Below are 21,244 nucleotides of genomic sequence, written 5' to 3'. Positions count from 1 at the left end.
TTGCTAATAAACGGCGTTTTGTGTAGTTTTATATAGTTGACGTAATTCAAAATTTAACGACTTCAGTTTATTTATTGAAGTGAAAACTGAGACCATTCTTCATTTTGAAAATTTCAATATGCCTTTATTAAATGCTCGGCTAGTATAATGGACATTAAAATAGCTCAACCCACTGACCCATATTGGCCCAAACTTGGATGCGTTAGTAAGGACTAAGGCCACGGCATCATTCATCTTGTCTGCAATTCGGCCCTAAGCAACTCAGATATTGTCTTCAAGCTCAGCTTCTGCAACTGCCTCAAAGGCTCAAACCAAGACACAGATACTTACGCTAGTAAAAATGAAACATACAATGCATTAAAAAGAAGAAACTTGAAAACTATATCATCCATCCATAAGTTCTTTCACTACAATGAACATTACTTTTACTACAATCTTATTAACTGGGGAACGTATCATCAACAAGATGATCCAAACAAGTCACAGAGGTAGAAAAACAGTCTAAACCAGATAAGAAAGCTTACCATGTCTTTCATATGAACTTCACCGAGGGAAAGCAACTCTCCTGACTCTGATACCAAAAGCGATGAGATAACTAAGACTACGCCTACTAAGACAAGCACATTTTGACATATACATCATAGAGATCCATCACTAAAACGCCTGTCCAAGTATCATATCATATGGTTGTTCCTTGTTCTCCAATAGAATCATTCCCTGATGCATCTTCAACCTTCTCAGCCGCCATTTCATTTCCCTTACTCTGATCCTTACCAACCACAACCAGATTGGCTTCCTCGCATTGTTCACCTGAAACTTCCCTAATAGTATGTTGGGTCTCTTTCGCTTCAACGTCTTCTGCAACAACACGATTCTCCTTCGTATCCCCACTAGTACGTGCATCAGATCCCCCTGTATCATCACCCTCACTTTCAGACTCATTCTCAACAACCTCCTCATTAACATCTTCAGCAACCATGTTCCTCCTCTCCAGATACTGCAACCTCCTCCTCAAATCCCCCAACTCCCTCTCCATCAAGAACAGCCTCTCCTTCAACGTCAAATTCTCTTCCTCAAGCTGCGCAATATGACTATCCTGATCATCAACTCGATTCTCCAACACATTGTTATACTCAGACCCGCCGCCGTAACTCGGATAAATCATCTCAAACCTGCTCAAATCATGGTCAAGCCTCCTCTCAACCTCCACATGCTCCTCCACATCACTCTCACTCGATCCACCTTCGTCTTCATCCTCATCATCGTACGGCTCCAGGTCATGTCCATCGGATCTAAGCCTAATCAGCCCCTTCATGGATCCGTAACCGTCAACACCCCACTCCTCCTTCGCCATGTCTCCAAGCACCTCTCGCGACGGAGAGAACATCGGCGTCGGGAGCACAGCCGGCGTCACGGGGGACGGAGACACAAGCTCGGCGATTCCGCCGGATTTCTTCGCGCGGATGATAAACGACGTCGTGTTCCTCGGAGCGTAAGGGACGTGACGGTTACTGTTCGCACCGTACTTCTTCTTGGGGTAGAACTTCCTCGTTTTCAGCCTGTTCTGAGACTGGAGCTCGTTGAGAGCCGGCGGCTTGTAACCGCCTGAGCCACCACCACCACCACCGCCAGGGTTGTTGTAGATCGGGATAGCGGAGTTGTTGTTACGCATCCTCATCATCGGATTCGGAGGTCTCTTGTCGTTTACGATCTTCTTCCCTTTCCAGTTGTTGTTGTTGTTACGGTTCATTTTCGAGGGGAAGTTGTTAGGCTGGTTATGATACTCGGAGCTAAGGTTATAGTTACGTGGATTCATCATCAGAGGCTGGTTGTTGTTGTTCAGCATAGCCTGTGGCTGCTGCTGGTTCATAACCATAATCGGATGGTTCAAGCTTTGGGACTGGTTTAGCATGGGAGGAGCCTGGTTCATGATTCGAGGCTGAACCGGATTCATCACCTGCAACGGCGGCGGCGGATTCATCCTCTGCTGAGGCGGTGGCGGATTCATCAGCTTAGATTGATCGTTGTTCATCTAATGGTATAAGACACTTAACGGAAATGGAAAAAAAAAATAACAGAACCCTAATTTCGCGGAATCTCAAGTCAGCAGATAGATCAATGAAGCTGAGATCAATCTGAGTGGTTGAGAGTGGAATCCACAAATAAAAACCACGGATCAACGAAAAAGAAACAGAGAAGCTCTCTCGGATTTGAATTTTCGTATTTGTTTCAGTTTATGAATTGGGAGTTTTTGAGAAACCTTTGTAATTGGATCTGGAGACTTTTTTTTTTTTTTTTAAGAAGAAAATGATGAAAGATAAAGAAAACCTCTTTTGTACGAATAGCTTATGAGAGATGATGATGAGATTCTTTAAATAGAGGCCAAGGAAGGCTGCCGGGTCTAATCAACGACGGAGATGTTGTAATACGTCAATATCAACGGCTTATGTTTTTTTATTTCTAGGGTAGAGTCTGTTACGCGTTTCTTTCTTACCGGTTAAAATTGTAAATATTGTAGTAATTTGTAAATCAGACCTAATCATTTAATTTCAACTTATTTTCCTGGTAAACTAAATCTTTTAACTGCTGTAATAAAACTTGTCAACATAAATCTTCATCTTTGTTGCTCCGGCGGTTGGCGTCTCTTGCCACCGTCGGAAGCGGTTCTAATTTTTTTCTTCTTAGTTTGGCGGATCTCCACTTTGGACTTGCGACGTTGAAGGTTTGGGTTGCGATCTGGCTTCAAAGAGATGTTTTGTGTGGTTATTTGGTCAGATCTTTGTTCGCTCTCGCTGGATTGGAGAATCGGCGGTCTGAGGTAGCGATTGGCTTCGGTGAGGTGGTCGTTGGCCTGTTGGTAGTGGTCCGACACCGGTGAAGTTCATGGGCCTCGTCTTGTCTTGATTTTTTCCTGTTTGCAACCTTTTCTTTGACGTTTATAGTATGGTGAAGTTGTCTTTATTTAGACTAGTTTGAGGCTGTGGTTGCTTGTGAAAGGCTTTGTTGTGAGAGCGTGTGTCTGTGTTTCTACCAGATTGCTTGGGGGGGTCTGCTAGTTTCGAAATTATTTTCTGGTGCGCGGTGGCAGGTTTAGCCGGCTCTGATGTGGGGTTGTAATTCTTCCATCGATCCTGGTGTCTCGTTTTCAGGTGGTCAATGGTGGTGCGTTGTGCTAGTTTCTCCAGCTCTGCCCTTTCGTTAGTGCATCAAAGGTTCTCTTTTGTTCTGTTTTATGCCTTAGTGGTCTTAGTTCTAATAAGAGAATCAGATTTCTTAAGCGCTTGGGAGTTTGTGTGGTCTGCGGCAAGTGTGGATGGTGTCTTCTCTCGGGTCTGCGGTTAGGTTCTTCTCTGTGGTCTCCGGATAGAAGCTATCATCCTTGGAGCGTATGATGACTTTCTTGTGGTTATCTTTCGTTTCGCCGTTTTCACTCGGTCGTTCATTTAGATTTCAGTGGGTGAAGTGCAAGTGTTATGAAGTTGTGCTGTCCCTTGGTCTGCAACCTACGGGTTCTTCCGGATTACTTGGTAAGGGGCTGTGGAGCTTATGCTCAATTGCGTGAGGTCTTGGAGTAGTCGATTGCCAAACATGCATCTTCATTGGCTGCTCGGGTTGGAATTTGATGTTTCTTTGGCTTCTTTGAGGTGAAGCAATGGTAAGTGTGGTGTTTGTTCGTGGTTTCTCCTTCAACCCCAATAATATAGGCCTGCTACGTTTTCTCGATCAATCCTGCTTCTAACGCTGGTTGCTTCGCCTTCCTTGATTGTATGGTTATTCTCCTTTGGCGCTTAGTTATCTTGTTCTCCTTAGTTTAAGTTAGTTTCTTGGGGGTAAGTGTTTGCTTCAGTCCTTGTTTCTGGGTAGTATCTTGTTTCTACGCCGGCTTATGATTTCAAAAAGGTTGTATACCTTTGCTGACTTTGTGTGTAAAACTCTGTTTGAACCTTTTATTAATCTAATAGATGACAGACAAAAAAAAAAAATCATTCATGTTTACCGACAAAATAAATCTCTGCCAAGGACGAATGTTTTGACAAGTCCAATACCTTTTTTAATTGCTTCTAAGCTTCTCATAAAGCTAAGAAAGAGATACAATCCTAACGGGAGTTTCCAGCGAGAAGCCCACTGACCGTTATGAGTAGATCATCCGCAAAACCTAAACGTATCTACTTAACTGTTTCAAATGACCTAAACATTCTAAATTCTGTGAAATTCTATCATGTGCATAGGTAAGAACATTCATTGCAATAATGAGCCTAGAGCAAGAGCCCAACGAATAATTTGGAACGTTGTAAACCGAATCAATCTCATAACTACCGTTTACTATAAAGCCAAGAGGCTCAATGTCATCGATCTTTATGCCTAAAGAAACAAAAGACAAAGACTGATACTGATTGACTACAGTCCTATGCCACGGAATGAGTAAAGAGTTTCCATCAATTTGTGTAACCTGAGTCAAGCAGGTTTCCCTCTCTAGGAAAACGCATGAAAGCATATGCAAGATCCCATGGTGTCTGCTTCAGGGCAAGATATGCTTATGGACCCTTCCTGATATTATATAACTCGCATATTAGAAGGTTACTTCTTATTTCTTCTCACCACAATTAGTCATATTGAAAAGAAAAATGTCAGGAAGAAGAAAGGAGCACATACTTTCTCTTCCTACGATCAATTCCAGCAGAAACCATATTCCTCGTTTCATTCTTTGCAAGCATATTATTGTACTGCATTGGAGAAGGAGAGGGAGCAGCAGTTGCAGATGGGGCAGGTGGCAGAGAAGATGAAGGTACAGGTGGTGGTTGTGGAGCTACAGGCTCTGGAAGAGGACGAGGTAGAATGTGCTTCAGCCTGTTGTTTCTGTAGTTCTTCCAATAGTAAAACTGTTGCCTATGCGCCAATTCCTGAAAAAAAAATCCAATCCAACAGAAGAGAAGGATAAGGGCATACGGTTTGGAATATTAAACCACTTTACCTATTCACCAATGAACAAACACAGCGCAGAATCACAGAACAAAACTAGCAGAAAGTAAGAAAGGTTTGTACTAGAGACCATAAACACCCCAAACCCATTCCAAAGTCCAAACACACAAGCACCCTAAACCTTTGAATCACTAGCTATTTATACTGCTCAGTAACATGTTTTGTTAATGATTCTTATCACATTGGTTTACCTTGTTTGCAGGATGAGCCATAGCACTCCTGAAGTTGGGGTTTTGAAGAAGTTCAAGGAAATATAGGCAGTGTGGATACCTGAAACAGATTACAAACATAAGAACATAAAGAAAACGAACAAGACGATAAAGCATAATAACTCCATGAGATATTCGAACTCACATAATGAACTTGATGTACTCTGGTCGCTGCCAATACTGAAGATACTTCAAGTATTCAATAAATGCTTCATCTTCAAAATAACGATTCTGTGCTAGGTCTGCCAAAACAGAATCCAAAAGCTAAGTGCTAAGTTCATCATAGAGCATAAAACACACACACACACACAAGATCTCTTATCACTTCCTAAATGCTATAAGTAGATAGTATGTGATAAGGAATCATAAGAGCTTACAGTGTATGTAAGTAGGATTCGCGAGACACTGAATGAACTCAAGTTCGAGTAAGAATCGTTGCCTTCCATCGTCTGGATCCTTGTAAGTGCTCTTTGGCCTGTGTTCAATCACAGATATGCGATTTAGATACTAAAACTTAGCAGATTCGTAATCATGCGGAGAGGAAAATACACTCACGTGGATGGAGTCTCTGATGCATCATCAACCATCTCCTCGGGCGAAGCCATGGACGAAACGGGAACCTGGATCAACCAAATCGACGCGAGTTCGTGACGCAAAATGCGAAAAGGAGAATCGAATTTCAATAAACTATGGAGGAATCAGAAAATCACCGAAGAGGGCAAGCAAGCCCAAGGCGACGGCTGCGAACGAGTAGTCACCGGGAGAAAACAGACGGAGACGGAAGATTATGTATGATTCTAGAAAAGAGTATTGGTTATATACCAAACCGAAACCGGTTCATAAAAATCCCATTAAAATTACGTTTATATGCCAATTCTAAACCGGTTTAGTATTTAATGTTATGAGAATCACACCAAGACGATACCGTTTTGTGGTGAACCGAATATAATACTTTTTATTGCAACCGGTTCTTGCCACAATAGTTGAAATTGAGTTTTGGGACTACAAATCATATAAGGACGTTGTGCTGTTTCATTCTTTCATGCTAACTATAGACCAAAATGGTTGATGATTAGGGGCATGAGATTAGACTGTCAGAATATCCGCAAAATGCGACAAAACTGATGTATAGAGAGAGCTACAATTATTTTGCTGTTATCCTCAGTACATGAACCAAAAATGTTAAAACAAGCCAGGTGTCTTAAGACCCTGGACTGAAACTACGCAACTCCCAATAAGAATTTTGTATCCAGCGTGGGTGATGTGATGAAGCCGAACTTTTCTATCGATAGCACCAACTTCTCTCGTGTGGCAAAGTTGCAATACTCAAGCTGTTTTAATGTTTCACCATAGCTTGTGGATCCCAATTTCTAAATCTGAAGAGATGGAGACAAGTAGCTGATTAGAAGAGTGCCACTCAGCTTTGAACACTCTTTTCTTATGAGCCTTGATCGACAGAGACGGGCTCGCCGCGTTGTAGCGGATGTCAAAGATGTGGATCGCCGGGTCTGAGGAGCCAGATGAGATGTGTAAACCATCTGGAGACCAGGACTGGTTGATTAGAGCCGACTGCGATTCGCTGCTTTCTTGCTTCCACCCGAAAGAAAATAGTTCTGTCTGAGGCAATCTTACATCGTACAACCGAAGTTGCCTGTCTAGCTGCCTGCATATACAAAAACAATTAATTCTTTTTTTCGTGGGAGATAATATAAGTCTTTTTTATACCTTGTTTGAAGCATGACAAGGTTAACATCTCGAGGGTTTGGCAGCAAGTTTGTGCATTTGTTGTCTAGTCTATGCTTGAATGTGACTTTTTCTTCTCTGGCATCGAACCCAACAAATCTCCTGTCGTCTCCACATGACAAGACGAGATTGTTATGGCGCATTCCAGCTACTCCCATCACGGCTGACGTGTGCAAGTCCTTATGCAGGAGCCTGGACTTCCATGCGTTACTCTCACATTGTTCACGCCATAACACTACTGCATGGTCACACCCGCCTGTGATGAAACAAGGATCATCCCAAGGCGTGAACATGATTCTGTTGATTAGACCTTTGCTGTGAGGCCTGTCCTTTAGAAACTTTGACTCGCAAGTCTGCATATGAAACAAAGATCCAACTGATATGAGCACATAACTACCTCAATTAACAGTACATACATCGAGTAAGAACAGATAGATAAGGTCACGGTTCGAAACCAAGCGTAAGTGATTTTCTATTCATAAGAGGTCATGAAGATCAAGTTTAAGGACACACTCCACTCATCCATTATGCAATCAAAGTTTTGATATGGTAAAACTCTAAAGCGTCTAACGGCTTTTAAAATAGTTTTTTACCTCTCGAGCTTCGTTCAGGTATAAGGCTGATATCTGAGCGTGACCTTCATCTGCGGTATAGACAGAGAAAAGAGCACTATTGTGTGGATGCCAAGCTATATCTTCTGCCCATCTCTTCTGATCTACTTCTACCCTATTAACCGTCTTAAACAGAGTAGCTGAGGACCTGCTCAATGGTGGAAACGAAATTTCAACGAAAATAATGATTTGATGCGTTCTTAAAATCAAGGAACTCTATAAGGATTTGACGTAGTATAATCCAACAACCCCTAGAATATTTCTACCTAAATAACCACCAATTAACTATACCTCAAGAAATAAGCAAGAAATATCATACTGAGTAAACCAGGAATATCGTATATATAAGGCAGACATACCTATCAGACTGAAGCTTCCAAAAATGAACGACACCATCCAATGCACTGAAGATAACCAACAAAAAAAGATAAAAAAGATTAAGCATATGAGAAGAGAGTATATTAGATACGCTAACATTGTCCAAGGACTTTCTTGGCACTCTCTTATGCATGTAATACCATTTTCTTAGTTAAGCATCCAGACAAAACCCCAATGTACTACAATTGTCAGACCGAGTTTCATCCACAGCACTGGCAGTAATAATATACAGTAGCTCGTGCCTTTTGTTAAAACAAACAGCAGTAACATAATAAAAGATCACCTTGTAGCAAAAAGATCACGGTTTGAAGGAGAAAGAGCGAGGCTTCTCATCCTTTTCGTGTGGCCACTTGGTATCATAGCTAGGGTACGACTTTCAATCGTGGCACGCAAAGAGCTCCTTCCTATAAGCGCTATCAACTCTTCATGCCCATGGAACTCTGCCACAAAAAACAAAAAATAGACTCAGACGCTATAAGAAGCTGAGAAGTAAGACTTTGTTCTTACCAGACTTTTCCTGTTGCGCTGCTTGTCCAGGAATGTTAGTAGAAACTCTGATCCTCGGCTTTGCTTGAGATTGACTTTCCCTAACCACTTCGTTAGGAACAACAGTACGAGACCTCTTGGCTTCAGACCCATTTCTCACTTCCTTTGGGACGTTAGAATCACTTGTAGCCACGTGTTGTGTCTCGTTCGCTTCTGGTCTGACAGGAGCAGAAGCTTTTCTCTTGAAAGAAGGCGGCAAAATAATAGACGGCATTTTCAACGGTTTAATCTCGGTAGGAGTTTGTGGAGTAGAGGATTCATATTCTATCTTCTCGCCACGTGGATGCGGAGTAGAGGTTCCATTATTAGCAGTCTTCTTCACATTATTATCTCGTTCGGTCCAGAACTCAGCTATACCAAGTAAGCTTCCAGTTTTACCAGGCACGTTCTTCTTATTTTCAACGCGATCGACTCGTAGAAACTTGGCTTCCGCATCTGCCATCAGTCTTCTCTCTTCAGAGAGCTGCAAAAATGTTTCAGAAATTTGTTTTAATAGTAATAATTCACTTGAAATTAAATATTTAATTGAAAACCTCCTACTAGGAGCTGTGAATCAAACCCTGGAAGAGAACACATCGCACATAGAAAGCAACATGAAAGAAGAGAGAAGAGACCTTTCTCTCGAGGTTTGAGAGCTGGTCTTTAAGGGCTTCGATGGAGTTGGCACGCTGGTCCATGAAATCTATAAGACCTTCTTTATCATCTGGGATTTGAGTTGACAGGGTATTTGCTTCTTCCCCTTGCTCAACTTTCGGTTTCTTCATCGCCGCCATTGCGTTGCGCCGCAGTCTCCGTCTTCTTTCCTTTTATCCCCGCGCCGGTCGTGAGAAAGTGGGGCTTTTAATTGATTGATTGATTTTCCCTCTAGTCGTTTCAATTTTTTTTTTCAATTTAAGCGGTTCCTGGGGGCCACCTCACTTGTTAGGCCTAGGGCTAATGGAAGTGGAGTCGCCAAACTGTTTTTATTTTTATTTTTATTTTTATTTTTACTTTTACTTTTTCTATCCCCCTCTTCATTTCATCCCTTCCCCCTCTCCGAAAATTTGCATTTTCAATTTTCCCACCCAAATTAAAATGACGACCTCTTTTTGTTTGTTTTTCTTTAAAATTTTTTTTTTTTAATGTATACATATACGTGAATGTAATAGTGATTGGGTCATAGACTCATACTTAACATGTTTGTGATTGATGCATACATATACGTGAATGTAATAGTGATTGTTTGTTAGAAATTATAAAAGACTGATCTCAGCATACAACAAATTAACCTCTGTTTGAAAACAGTCGGTCCTTAAAACGTAGTGATTAGCTGCAGCAATTCAGAAAATGTACACAGAAGCAATGGAAGTTAGAAAAGATGTCAAGAGTATGGAGACAAAGTTCACACCGTTGTTGTCAAGAATGTCCACACCTGATATCTTCTTTACCGTCGGCCCTGGTTTCCCTACAACCTGCGCGTTACATTCCGTCAACAAAAAATACTCTCCTCCTTCGATCCACCACATATATTTACATGTGTTCTTTCAAAACTTACCTTGTTCCGGACAAAACAGAAGCCACTGAACTGGATGGTTGCTCCAAGCACGGAATCAATAAGGCTCCCACATAATCCAGCTAATGCAGAGAATGGAATTACCAAGAGTTGCTTGAGAGCCACATCACTTGCACATCTCACAGTAAACAGTCCGAACACAAGAAACGTTACTCCCACAGTGGCGCCGGCCGCCACAGCAGCTAAGAGTCCTGCCTTTGTAACTCCACCATTCGTGCCCTTCTTCACAGGCTGAGAGTGAGAAACCAAACGTTTAGCTAAACAGGACATGTTAACTACCGAGTGGCAAAAAAAAAAAGAAAGAGAGAACCTTTAGCGTAGTGATAAGTCGAGGCTGGGCATCACTAAGCACCCCAAGCTCCGAGGACCAAGTGTCTCCATTACAGCATGCGTAATGGCCGATGATCCCACCAATAAGAGCTGTTACAATCTCTGACTGCCTCGAGTCCAAACACTTGTCCTGCCATCCCGTTAACGTATAAGCAATTACAACTAGAACCGACGCAATTCCACTATTGCAAAGCACTTGTTTCCTGAAACAATACGAAGCTCTCTGAAAGTGAAATCATCATCATCAATTTGCTAATATTCCAACATCAAAACAAAACATTATTTAACAAAGTAATCATAACTATCGATTCTACTTATCCTATCACAAAGATTCAAAGATTCAAAGACTAAAGGAAAAAGGAAGTAGGCTTTGTTTATGAATAGTCCAGTATGCTAAAGGTAGAGGGGACAACTATGATATCTCTAGTCATTTTTGATCGAGATGGATCTTTATCCTAAGCTCCATACAAAGATAGATTCAAATAGCACACTTAAAGAAAAGAGTTAGCTCGAAAAATGGTTACATTGACACAAATCTAAGAGACTACCGGTGGTGATCTTCAAAGCAGAGAAGAAGCTCACAAATGCAAGAAAGTGTTACCAGTTCCTTTGGCCGCCTTCCTTGAACTCAACATCAACGCGTCGTTTCTTTTCTTCCCCGACCTTGGTAAGCTTCGAGGAAGTAAGAAAGAATACGAGCAGCAGAGCTCCGTACCTACGGGATTCAACATATTATCCGATCAATCTCAATATTACATATACAAATCAAAAAAAAAAAGCGGGGGAAGGAACCTGAAACCGGCGGCGAAATGGATGGTCATGACGAGGAATCCAGCAACTCCGCCGGAGAGGTTGAGCGATTTCCGCTTGTAAGATCGGAAGGCGATGAGAGAAGAAATAAAGACGGCGAAGATGAGCATGAATTGGGGTGACGTTTCCATTTTTCCAGTGGCTGAGATTCTGGAGATGAGAGGGCTCCTCCAAGATTCAGTTAGTTAGGTGCTAGACGATGAGAGAGATAGCAGTTGACCCCCAACTAGTCATCATCAGTTCATCACTCGTCATTCGAAAGTGTTTCGCATATTGGGCCTCAACTGGGCTGGACTGATAGGCCCAGATATTTAAATTAGACCAGATAACGCGGGAGAACATATCTTCCTACGTGGCGGAAGGTAATCAAGTGTGGAGCCCAGTCTCGATTTCTATTCTGACGTGGCAGCACCGCGACCAAAGTCGTCTCCCTCATTACATTATCTGCTTCACTCTCTGTCTCTCTCTCTAGAGCAACAATGGCTACGGCTGCGTCTTCCCTTACAATCGCGTCGTCCTTCTCCGAACACCGGACTCGGATTCATTCATTGAAGTGCTCGAACCTCCCGTATAAGGCCAATTCACGGAGCAAGAGACTCGTCGTAAGCTCGGTTTCATCGCCCAAAGTTGAGCTCCGTACAGGCCCCGATGATCTCATTTCATCCCTCCTCTCTAAGGTCTAAGATTTGATTTGTCAAAGCATAGCAAATCCAAAAGAGTGTTGATGATTATGGAGTCGTGTGTGAAAACAGGTTGCGAACAGCGATGGAGGCGTGACACTTACACCGGAGCAACACAAGGAAGTGGCGCAAGTGGCTGGGGAGCTTCAGAAGTATTGTGTGAGCGAGCCTGTTAAGTGCCCTCTCATTTTCGGAGGTAAGAAATAATCTAAGCAAACACTGCGAACGCTACTTCGTTTTATCAAAACGTGAACTTGCTGAATATTTTGCTGCAGATTGGGACGTGGTGTACTGTTCTAGACCGACCTCTCCTGGTGGAGGCTACAGAAGCGTGATAGGCCGCCTCTTCTTCAGAACAAAAGAGATGATCCAAGGCATTGATTCTCCTGATACCGTCAGGAACAGAGTTTCCTTCACTGCTCTTGGTTTTCTCGACGGAGATGTGTCCTTGACAGGTTAATTGCGAAATCCCTGATAAATTATTTGGTCATAACCATGGATTTAATGTTTCAACCTGTGTTTGATCTTCGCAGGGAAGCTGAACGTGTTGGACAGTGAGTGGGTTCAGGTGATATTCGAGCCTCCGGAACTCAAGGTTGGTTCTCTGGAGTTTAAATATGGGTTTGAAAGCGAGGTGAAGCTTCGGATCACATACGTTGATGAGAAACTTAGGTTGGGAATAGGCTCTAGAGGATCACTGTTCGTCTTTAGGAGGCGTCAATAGTAATACATTATATGAACTTCCATGTCTCTTCTCTCCCTGTTTTTTTAGTTCTGTGTCGATCAATGCAAATTCACTACAGAAAAAAAGAAACAACATATGGGTGTACCTGCGAGAGTGTTTTAAGATGGAAACATTGTTGTGTAATGTTAACTTGTATCCAAGAGTGTCTCTAGACATATTCATTGCACTTAAAAACGTCCTCCTCCTCGCCTATGTCCTCTCCCTCGCCCTCTTCCTCTCCCTCTTCCACCTCTTCCCCTTCCTTGGCCAAAGCTTTCATCTGTTCTTCCGTAGTCAAACATATTCATTCTGATATCCGCAGCCCCGGTTCCGTGCACCTCCTGTCCCTAAACAGCAAATTACAATCACAGCTCTGTCACTGTAACAATTGTTGTTTGAATGGTCCCAAATCCCAGTACATAACTCATAAGCCATTGAATGAATAACAGATAATAAGGTGTGCTAAATCAAATCAATGGACTGGTTGATTGTTTTAATAGCGAATTGAGAACACAGAAGACTGATAATAAGGAGGAAAATAAAGGTTTTTGTAACTCACGTAAGAGTCTTCAAGATCAAACTGATTCTGAAGCTGCCAGGCAAGATCTTCATCACGTGTAGTGTCGCTCGGATTGTCAGCTGCTGCAACAGCTCCCCCGCTAGTTTTCCTCTTTTCCCACTCCTCAAGTGTAAGTACTGCAGAGTCGTCTTCTTCTCTTCCCCTCCCTCTACCTCTACCTCTACCTCTTCGTCCTCGGTATTGCCGTTCATTTGAACTCGAATGTTTCATCTTCTCAAGAAGCACCTGAGCAGCCGCTTGGTTCTGTAAAGGAACAGCTTCCACCGCTGCAAACATCGGAGATGTTATGGCACTAACGAGCATTACAGTTACTCAGCTTTATAGGGATATATAATAAACAAATCTCATCTAAGGGATCAGTGTTATTGCCAATTGACAAACTAATTTAAAGAATCAAAATGTTCTGCTACACAATGAGCTTTTGATATAGAGTGAGGAGAGGAAAAAAGTCGATGCTAAACCTTGTTTAGGTCGTGTATCAGAACTGCTTGGCTTTTCTTGATTTTCAACTTTGACAGATACTTTCGAATCAGAATCTGCAGAACTCTTCTGTAAATTCTTATCTGCACCTATTTTGTTCCCAGCAACTTCACTAGTTTCCCCTTTTTCTCCACCAGTATGTTGTGCAGCGGTAGCTACAATAGTCCTAGAAGTCGTCTTGTATGAATCTGTCAACCATCAGACATATACTGACGAATTAAATTTTCCGATGCATTTCCCAAAACTTCTATCACAAAATGTAAGCAAAGAGACTCAACAGAGATGTAGAGCAAATCAATATACCATAATTTTACCTCACAGTCAAAATGCGGTCCCTTAAGTAAAATTTTTTAAACAGTCGAGACCGAACAGAACAAAGCTGGATACCAAGCCAAGATAACTTATAGATTGGATATCTACATGAGTCCTTATAGGCTACAGAAGCAGATACATAGAGATTCTGGAGCTATGGTTAAATCACCAGAATGTAACACATTCACAAGAAGAAAACTGAATGATAATGAGCAATCATAACAAGCAAACCCTGCTTACCACGGTGATGGGAACCTGCTCGGATCTGCAACTCCTCAAACGGAGGAGGGCCATCACCAGCTTTCCCTTCCTGAGATTGCCTTCCAGACGAACGAGACAAACTAGCGTACTTTTTCTTCATCTGCCACTCTTCAAAGAGCGATTGCACATGACCTCCCAATACAGTCACCTCTTTTGAAGTCAAACATACTAAACCCTCACGCACCACAGCCTTATTTTCTAAACGCACCTGCCAACAAGAACAGAACAAAAAAAAAAAAAATCAAACAATACATAAGACAAAGAGAATCAAATTTAGACTGATTTTTAATACCTTAGTACCAGGAGTCACATCATTGTTTAACGATGGTATATGAGAGTACTCAAGTGCCGATATCTCAATCTTTCCATCAGTGAGGACAAGTTTCAGCACACGTTTACCAGTCGAGCTTCCTAGAAACTCCTCTGCACTACTCTTTGTTACATCTCTAACAGAACTTATCTAACAAAAAAAAGAAAAGCATTGAAAACAAAAAAAAAAATCAACACAAATTTAAATAGCTGATTGCTTGTATTTAATCAGAATTAGTAAGAAGAAATGTATCTACCTGGAGAACTTTGGGACCTTGAAGATGAGAGCACCTGCGTAACTCAGTCGCGTCGGGAAGGGACTTACCTCCGATTAACCTGAGATCCATGTTGAGAAGCTCCGCCTCCACTGAATCCACGATGGCGCCTGTTTGATTTGTCCCGCCGATGAAGGAGGAGATTTGTTTGACCAGAGAGTTCAAGTAATCGGCGTCTTTGAAGCACCAGCCACGGGTAGTTAGGGCATTTATCACGGCGGTGGAGGTGTTGCCGGCGGCGGACGAGCTTGATGTTCCCTCCTCCATTGCGTTGATTGATCCTCTCGTTGTGCCGGTCGCCTTACTTTGTTTTATTACTGAAAGCCCAAATGGAAATGATACAAGGCCTTATTAAAGCCCAAAATCGTTTTCAAAGAAAAAATTCACCCAAAAGGTTAGAATGAGTTGTATACCACTACGAACGAACAATCTATCAAGACTCCAACTACAATCCATTTATTTGCTGATTAACTCGAATAGCGGATGGGACCTGTGTAACTGTTGTTTCGCATTTTTTTTCATTACAACAAAGTATCAAAGACCCGACATCTCTGAAATCTTATAATGCATAGAAGGAAGATAAAACTGATCTTGTATAATAATGGGTAGAGAAGAATGAGATGAGAGTGAAACATGTTTACAAAATTGATACTATAGAAGCCAGAAACCATAGAAGAAACTTCTCAATTTGAAAATCAAATGCTAGAACCTCTTTTTTTTTTTAAAGGTTGCAAACAATGGAACCTCTCTCATACATTAGTAGCTACTTTCCCCGGAATCAACTGCATCAACCCATCATCATCACCCTTGTCGGCATTGTTCGACGCTTTAGACGGACCATTGGTCGGCTTCTTAGCCACGGTCACAGACTGCTGATAACCAACACCTCCACAGATGGTAACAAGCAAACAAACCAACCCAAAAGGAGTCGCATGCTTATCCCAAATCACAACGTTAATCACAACCGTCAAGAACTTGTTCACAACACCCGTCACCGTGAAAGCAGTTGCGGAGATGGCTTTCCTAGCAGCAAAACCGAAGAAGCTAATAAGGAAACCAAACACACACGACAGCGCCACAGCGAAGAACGCAACGGGCTCGAACACATCGCCTCCGTTAGCATTCACGGCCGTGAAAACCTCCTTGTGTTCCCCGGTGAGGAACCAGAACAGGGGCGCGATCATCAGGGACAAGAGGTTGTTGTAATAAACCAACCCCCAAGTGTTCAGCTCGAGAGTGGAAACCATATGCTTAATGTAAACCATCTCGGTGGTGATGGTGACGAGGTAAGCCAAGGCCCAGGAATAAGCGGTGAGGGTAAAAGCCGAGTCGTTAGCGACGTAGCCAACAGCGCCGGCGAGGATGACCAGCAGAGACAAGAAGGTGAGCCTCGAGGGACGCGGCTGGCCGCGGAAGACGGTGTCGGCGACGGCGACGAGGAGCGGGGTGAGGGATCGGAAGACGATGAAGGTATCGACGTTGGCGTGACGGAGGAGGTTGGTGTTGGTGAAGATCGCGAGGTAGAAGACGAGGGCGGCGGGGAGGAACTTCTTGGCGGTGTCCCAGGCGAAGGCGTCGTGGTGGAGGAACCCTAGCTTGCCGAGGAGCCAGACGCCGACGGCGGAGGTTAGGTACTGGAGGGCGGTGAGGAGGCCGGGGTAGTTGAAGTAGGTGATTGCGAACTTGTTGATGACGGCGAGGAGGCTGGAGCAGAGGGCGTAGCCGATGACGAGGCTGCTCGTCGCGTAGTACGGCTTGCTGGAATCGGATCGGGAGGAGGACATTGTTTTGATTCGAAGAGATGGTGTGAATAGATCGGAGAAGAGAGATTGGATCTGGATCGAGACGAGAGAGTTTAAACTATTAGAGGAGGAAGGAAGGCGACGACTTACAGACAGTGTCGCACGGGTTTGGCTGTTTTGCCTGTAAGTCATAAAGTTACCTTGAGATAAAAATAAAGTTGGTGTTCATTTGGCCAAATAGCCATTAATGGAAGTTAATGTGATTCTTTTTTGATAAACAAAATCAAATCAACCAAAAATTATTCTAATCAACAGAAGTTACAGCTACGCAATTCATATAGTTGAAGTTTCAATTTATCTGTTTTTATTCACATAACAAAACTAAGAACATCTTCAACATCACTATATTTTTCATTCTAAAATAGAGTTTAGCGTGAAAAATGCTCCAATGGTAAACTATTTTTCGCTCTATGATAGAGTGAAAAATAGGTTTACTCCAAATATATAATAATTTGTTTTTTTTTGTTCATCACTCTATTTTCTACTCTAAAACAAAGTACTATTTGAACAAATTCAAACTCTATTATAGAATTACTCTATTTTATAGTAAAAATAGAGTAAGCCATTAGAGATGGTCTAAAGTATTGTAGGAAGGCCAACCATTTAGCCAGCCCAAAGCAACTAGCTTCTATTCCCCTTGAGATGGAGAATCATATTGGCCAAACTCTCTAGCTTAATATAGGATCAAAAATTTGGCAAAGAACTTAAACATTTGTAGTTGAAAGTTTTGTAACATTTATTTATACATTTGAAGTTGCACATCAAACTAGATTAGATAAACCTTAAGTGAGAACAAAAACATCACAACATCTTAGACTCTTTCATCGACATCATATTTAACTGATTAAAATTCACTACATGTAGTTTAACAAGATGATACAAACTACATCCAAGATTTACCATCTTCCTGTGTCAAAAACTGAATTGATCAAAAGACTTATCACAATGTAAACAAAAAAGTGATATACAAACATTAGGTTATTAAAGATTGGTTGGATATATGGAATTTCCAGGGAGATTACAAGGGAGTACCTTGCAATTTCTAAAAAATTTAACATATTTCATATTTATATTTTATTCTCTTACTCCGAAGCACCATCTGTTTTATCACAATAATTTCGATTTCGAAAAATGAGAAAGTAGTTATATGTATTTTATATTATTTTGAATGATTAAGATGTTCTCGATCTGCAACCCGTACATCTTCTAAATCGATATCCAGACCATTTTCAATTCTTCCGACGTAACTTAAACTATAATCATTTTATCTTGATAAAGAACGTTTTACTATTGTCCTTTGTCCTTTGTTTAATAAGATCCAAGTGATTCATGCTCTTTCTAAATAGGAAGATCTATGAAGCATATTCAAACAAAGAGTTGTCAGATTGGACTATTATAGGCCTTTGTATTTTTTTTTTCTCCCTGAGCTATGAGACTAAATAATAGTTGTGTAAGAATTAAACCAAAAAAAAGATAGTTATGTATGAATTATTTTTCTTTTGATCATTTAAAAATATAAAATGAATTAAAAATATTTAAAAGGTTGAGAGACCTTGAAGACTCTAAAGCAACGAGAAGGTTCCTGTATTACCGAGTAAAATTTCCTTTTCACCTGATTAACAAATATCGCTTATTATTATTATTACTAGATCGTTTTTCCGCGCTACGCGCGGATAATTGTTTTTAAAATTTTACAATAAATTTTGTGGTGTGAAAATAAAAAATTGCAGATTTTTTATGTATATAAGCTATGTATTATGTAGGGCATAGTATATGAGGGTAGATATGCTCTGCTTTTTTGTTGTTCGAATGTTGCATATATTTTTTTCTTGCATTTTTTTGTAATAATTTTTTTATTAGTTTACTAAAATATCAAAACTGAGTTTAGAATACAAAAACAGCACAGATGATGTCGTGAAGTTATTTTTAGCTGTGTTTCCTTGATTATTATTTTCTCAGCTGTAGATAGAAGGTGTAGTTCTAACTCATGTATTGAACTTAACACTTATCTTTCCTTTGAAGTTGTTGATAATTTTAAAGAGTTAATTAAGATTTTGAGTATTATGTTTGAACCTAATAAATATTTTATGATTACATATCCAATTTACATGTGTATGTAAATTTTGTTTCATCAATGGCATTGTTATATATATATATATATATATATATATATATATATATATATATTTTAACGCTGATTTATTATGATATTACAATTATGAGAAATATTACATAGACGATCCGACAACCGATAATACTACCTGCCTTATAAAGATCTACGCCTAAATGCATCACCTGAGCCGTCCTACGAAGACCACGCCTACTTACTTGCACCATGTTGAAGATTCTTTGTAAGCTTTCCTCCGTAGCCTGCATAATTGTTTAATAAATCGTTTTCTCCGGGAATTAAAACATGGACCTGCTGGTGTAGAAGCATTAATGGACCATTAGTCAAACCATTGGACTAAGGGACTTCCACAATATTATTCTTCTTATTACACAAATTGTGTCATTTTCTAATTTCAATATAATTTAAAGGTTATACCTATTTTAACCTTAGTATTTATTGTAAAAAATGATTGTGATATTAAAAATACTTTAATATCTCAATGAATATTAGCTAAACAGAAGTAATTATTAGGGATAAACATGAATTTAAATCATATTTTAATTTTTGTGGAATATGTGAATGAAATTTTGTAAGAAAGAAATATAGTATTTTATTTTATTTTAAAAGTTATTTGTTTGACGAATTTTAACTGATTTTTGTTTACTGTTTGTGCTTAAATTATTAATATAAATGGATAATTTTAGACAGTTGAAAAATGGATAATTTTAGTTTTAAATTTTTTTCCATTATATAAATTTTAGCTATATGAAACTAAAAATAGAGAAGGTAATTTTGTTGTTATTTTTATTTCGTGATTTTTTTAAGTGTTAATCATGTAATATAATTTTATTTAAAATTTCTATTTTAATTAATCATAATTTTATAAATTAAATGTAAATATAAGATATAATATTGTTTTTTTTTTGTTTAAAAGTATATAGTTTAGGATTTTAGGGTAAGGGGCATTTACTTTTTATAAGAACTAAACATAAATATTTGGAGTAAAGTCAATTTTTTTTATTATTATATTTACAATCATAATAAACGGGTTTGTAATTATATATTTTTGTCAATAGAAACACAACTTTTAATTCTTTTTTTAAACCAACTTCAGATTCTTATATTTGAAGAAAGTATTCATGACATATGCCATATTTTTCAAATATATAGAGTTTATGGAATATTGGTAGTAGAAATTTTCAATTGATAATTTAATATCATTTGTTGTTAGCGTAGTATCATTTGTTGTTTTAGTAAAACCCAAAGTAATAATAATTTAAAATTACTTTACATTTATAAAACCAAAATTTATTATAGTAACATGACTAAATAATAAAGATAACAAAAGTAGGTTGGAGTTGTTATTTTTTTTTTGTTGATTTTTTTCTTATAGGTGTGATATTGTTTTCGTATATTGATTTTTTCCTTAACTTTTATAATATTATATCTAATAATGTCTATAGGTTTAGTTCTAATTATTATATAAGAAATATAATATGAAAATGCTTGAATTTTAATAGATAAAAACTAATTATTTTAACGTAAAAATATTACTACTTTAAATATTGCTCATTTTATTTTATAAATATCAAGGTTATAAAAATCGGTCTAGGAATGTTTTCAACTGGTCGTAGGGGCCTAGGCGCCGCCAACTCAGTCCTATTCGAAACGATTTTCTTAAAATCCGATTTATACCGATTTATATGATTCAAATTGGTTTAAACTGTTCTAAATCGGTTAAATTGGTTAAAATCGATCTAAAATTGTCCATATATGTTAAATGAAGCAATAATAATATTACATATCTACAAATTTGTCTAATTTCTTCTGTTTTGTGTATCTAGTTTTGATAATTCATCTCAATAATTTTATAATTAAACTTAAAAGCTAAAATATGTCATATAAATGTATAAAATATATAAAATAAATCAATAATTTGCTAACGTTTAGGTCTCACCTAGGCTCCGAATAATCCGCCTAGTCGTTAGTCCTCTATAAAGCGTCTAGTTACCGCCTAGCGATTTATAGAACTTTGATAAATATTGTCAATTTAAAAAAATATGCACACCTGCATATATAATTAAATTCGAGTATATCTTATAACATACATAAGCTTACATAAAACATAAATAAAGCTAAACACAACTCATCTGTAAGATGTGTAAGTTTAACTACAACACGTATATGTATTCTTTGTTAACATTAAGCAAGTTTTCGATAAATAATAATAGGTTTTACAGAAACTATATAGCCTGCTTGTGACAGTAATAAACATGAATACAGATAACCATAAACACACAAAAACAAAAGCCCAACTGATCAAAATCTTTTATTCCCATTCAATCATTGAAGTAGCTTTTTGATGCAAGTCTTGATCCACACGGTGCTAGGTGGTGTTGTGATGTATTAGCATTTGGGGATAATCTTTACAAAATATGGAACACCACGCAAAGAAAGGTTCCTCAAATCAAAAAATTCCTGAAGGTCAAGAAGCATACATAAAACCAATACTTTCCTGAGATACCACCACAAGGTACTAACTATGATGTTAA

The 21,244-nt window shown here is 39.3% G+C and overlaps 7 protein-coding genes and 1 long non-coding RNA gene across 10 annotated transcripts; 2 read left to right on the top strand and 6 right to left on the bottom strand.

Moving 5' to 3' along the window:
- Positions 1–335: 335 nt before the first annotated feature.
- LOC106371778 (ankyrin repeat and ELMO domain-containing protein D-like) lies at positions 336–2,351 on the bottom strand. The gene has a single exon (XM_013811880.3). The coding sequence runs from the start codon at positions 2,030–2,032 to the stop codon at positions 680–682; it is 1,353 nt and encodes a 450-aa protein (XP_013667334.2). The 5' UTR covers positions 2,033–2,351; the 3' UTR covers positions 336–679.
- Positions 2,352–2,603: 252 nt separating this feature from the next.
- LOC125579231 lies at positions 2,604–3,966 on the top strand. The gene is made up of 3 exons (XR_007317232.1): positions 2,604–2,818; positions 3,150–3,212; positions 3,269–3,966. It is a non-coding gene; the product is annotated as an uncharacterized LOC125579231 (long non-coding RNA).
- Positions 3,967–4,305: 339 nt separating this feature from the next.
- On the bottom strand, positions 4,306–6,022 carry LOC106370452 (mediator of RNA polymerase II transcription subunit 31). Of its 2 annotated transcripts, XM_013810459.3 has the most exons (7): positions 5,900–6,022; positions 5,745–5,809; positions 5,567–5,664; positions 5,335–5,431; positions 5,172–5,250; positions 4,654–4,901; positions 4,306–4,548 (listed from the first exon to the last, which is right to left on the bottom strand). In XM_013810459.3, exons 2-7 carry the CDS (start codon positions 5,792–5,794, stop codon positions 4,536–4,538), a joined length of 585 nt encoding a protein of 194 aa, XP_013665913.1. In that variant the 5' UTR covers positions 5,795–5,809; positions 5,900–6,022; the 3' UTR covers positions 4,306–4,535. The 2 variants fall into 2 exon arrangements, with proteins under 2 accessions (XP_013665913.1, XP_048599071.1); XM_048743114.1 differs by lacking the exon at positions 4,306–4,548 and having other exon boundaries at positions 4,602–4,901.
- A 232-nt stretch (positions 6,023–6,254) lies between these two features.
- LOC106371777 lies at positions 6,255–9,399 on the bottom strand. The gene is made up of 7 exons (XM_013811879.3): positions 9,082–9,399; positions 8,429–8,930; positions 8,205–8,361; positions 7,903–7,947; positions 7,526–7,691; positions 6,915–7,285; positions 6,255–6,852 (listed from the first exon to the last, which is right to left on the bottom strand). The coding sequence occupies exons 1-7, from the start codon at positions 9,238–9,240 to the stop codon at positions 6,534–6,536; spliced, it is 1,719 nt and encodes a 572-aa protein (XP_013667333.2). The 5' UTR covers positions 9,241–9,399; the 3' UTR covers positions 6,255–6,533.
- Positions 9,400–9,666: 267 nt separating this feature from the next.
- Positions 9,667–11,612, bottom strand: LOC106369782 (protein PGR-like). The gene is made up of 5 exons (XM_048743113.1): positions 11,142–11,612; positions 10,951–11,064; positions 10,330–10,552; positions 10,002–10,250; positions 9,667–9,918 (listed from the first exon to the last, which is right to left on the bottom strand). The coding sequence occupies exons 1-5, from the start codon at positions 11,288–11,290 to the stop codon at positions 9,787–9,789; spliced, it is 867 nt and encodes a 288-aa protein (XP_048599070.1). The 5' UTR covers positions 11,291–11,612; the 3' UTR covers positions 9,667–9,786.
- On the top strand, positions 11,600–12,739 carry LOC106371776 (probable plastid-lipid-associated protein 8, chloroplastic). The gene is made up of 4 exons (XM_013811878.3): positions 11,600–11,836; positions 11,912–12,035; positions 12,115–12,294; positions 12,373–12,739. Exons 1-4 carry the CDS (start codon positions 11,639–11,641, stop codon positions 12,561–12,563), a joined length of 693 nt encoding a protein of 230 aa, XP_013667332.2. The 5' UTR covers positions 11,600–11,638; the 3' UTR covers positions 12,564–12,739.
- LOC106371774 (tudor domain-containing protein 3) lies at positions 12,619–15,085 on the bottom strand. Of its 2 annotated transcripts, none has more exons than XM_022693402.2 (6): positions 14,763–15,085; positions 14,489–14,656; positions 14,176–14,404; positions 13,605–13,811; positions 13,123–13,409; positions 12,619–12,904 (listed from the first exon to the last, which is right to left on the bottom strand). In XM_022693402.2, exons 1-6 carry the CDS (start codon positions 15,045–15,047, stop codon positions 12,752–12,754), a joined length of 1,329 nt encoding a protein of 442 aa, XP_022549123.2. In that variant the 5' UTR covers positions 15,048–15,085; the 3' UTR covers positions 12,619–12,751. The 2 variants fall into 2 exon arrangements, with proteins under 2 accessions (XP_022549123.2, XP_022549122.2); XM_022693401.2 differs by having other exon boundaries at positions 12,619–12,910; positions 14,763–15,081.
- Positions 15,086–15,355: 270 nt separating this feature from the next.
- Positions 15,356–16,729, bottom strand: LOC106369781 (GDP-fucose transporter 1-like). Its single transcript, XM_048743112.1, has one exon. It carries the CDS (start codon positions 16,712–16,714, stop codon positions 15,530–15,532), a length of 1,185 nt encoding a protein of 394 aa, XP_048599069.1. The 5' UTR covers positions 16,715–16,729; the 3' UTR covers positions 15,356–15,529.
- Between the last annotated feature and the right edge of the window lie 4,515 nt (positions 16,730–21,244).

This window comes from Brassica napus, chromosome A10 (assembly GCF_020379485.1).
Source record: "Brassica napus cultivar Da-Ae chromosome A10, Da-Ae, whole genome shotgun sequence".
Lineage (NCBI taxonomy): Eukaryota > Viridiplantae > Streptophyta > Magnoliopsida > Brassicales > Brassicaceae > Brassica > Brassica napus.
This window is presented reverse-complemented; position numbering and strand designations above follow the sequence as displayed.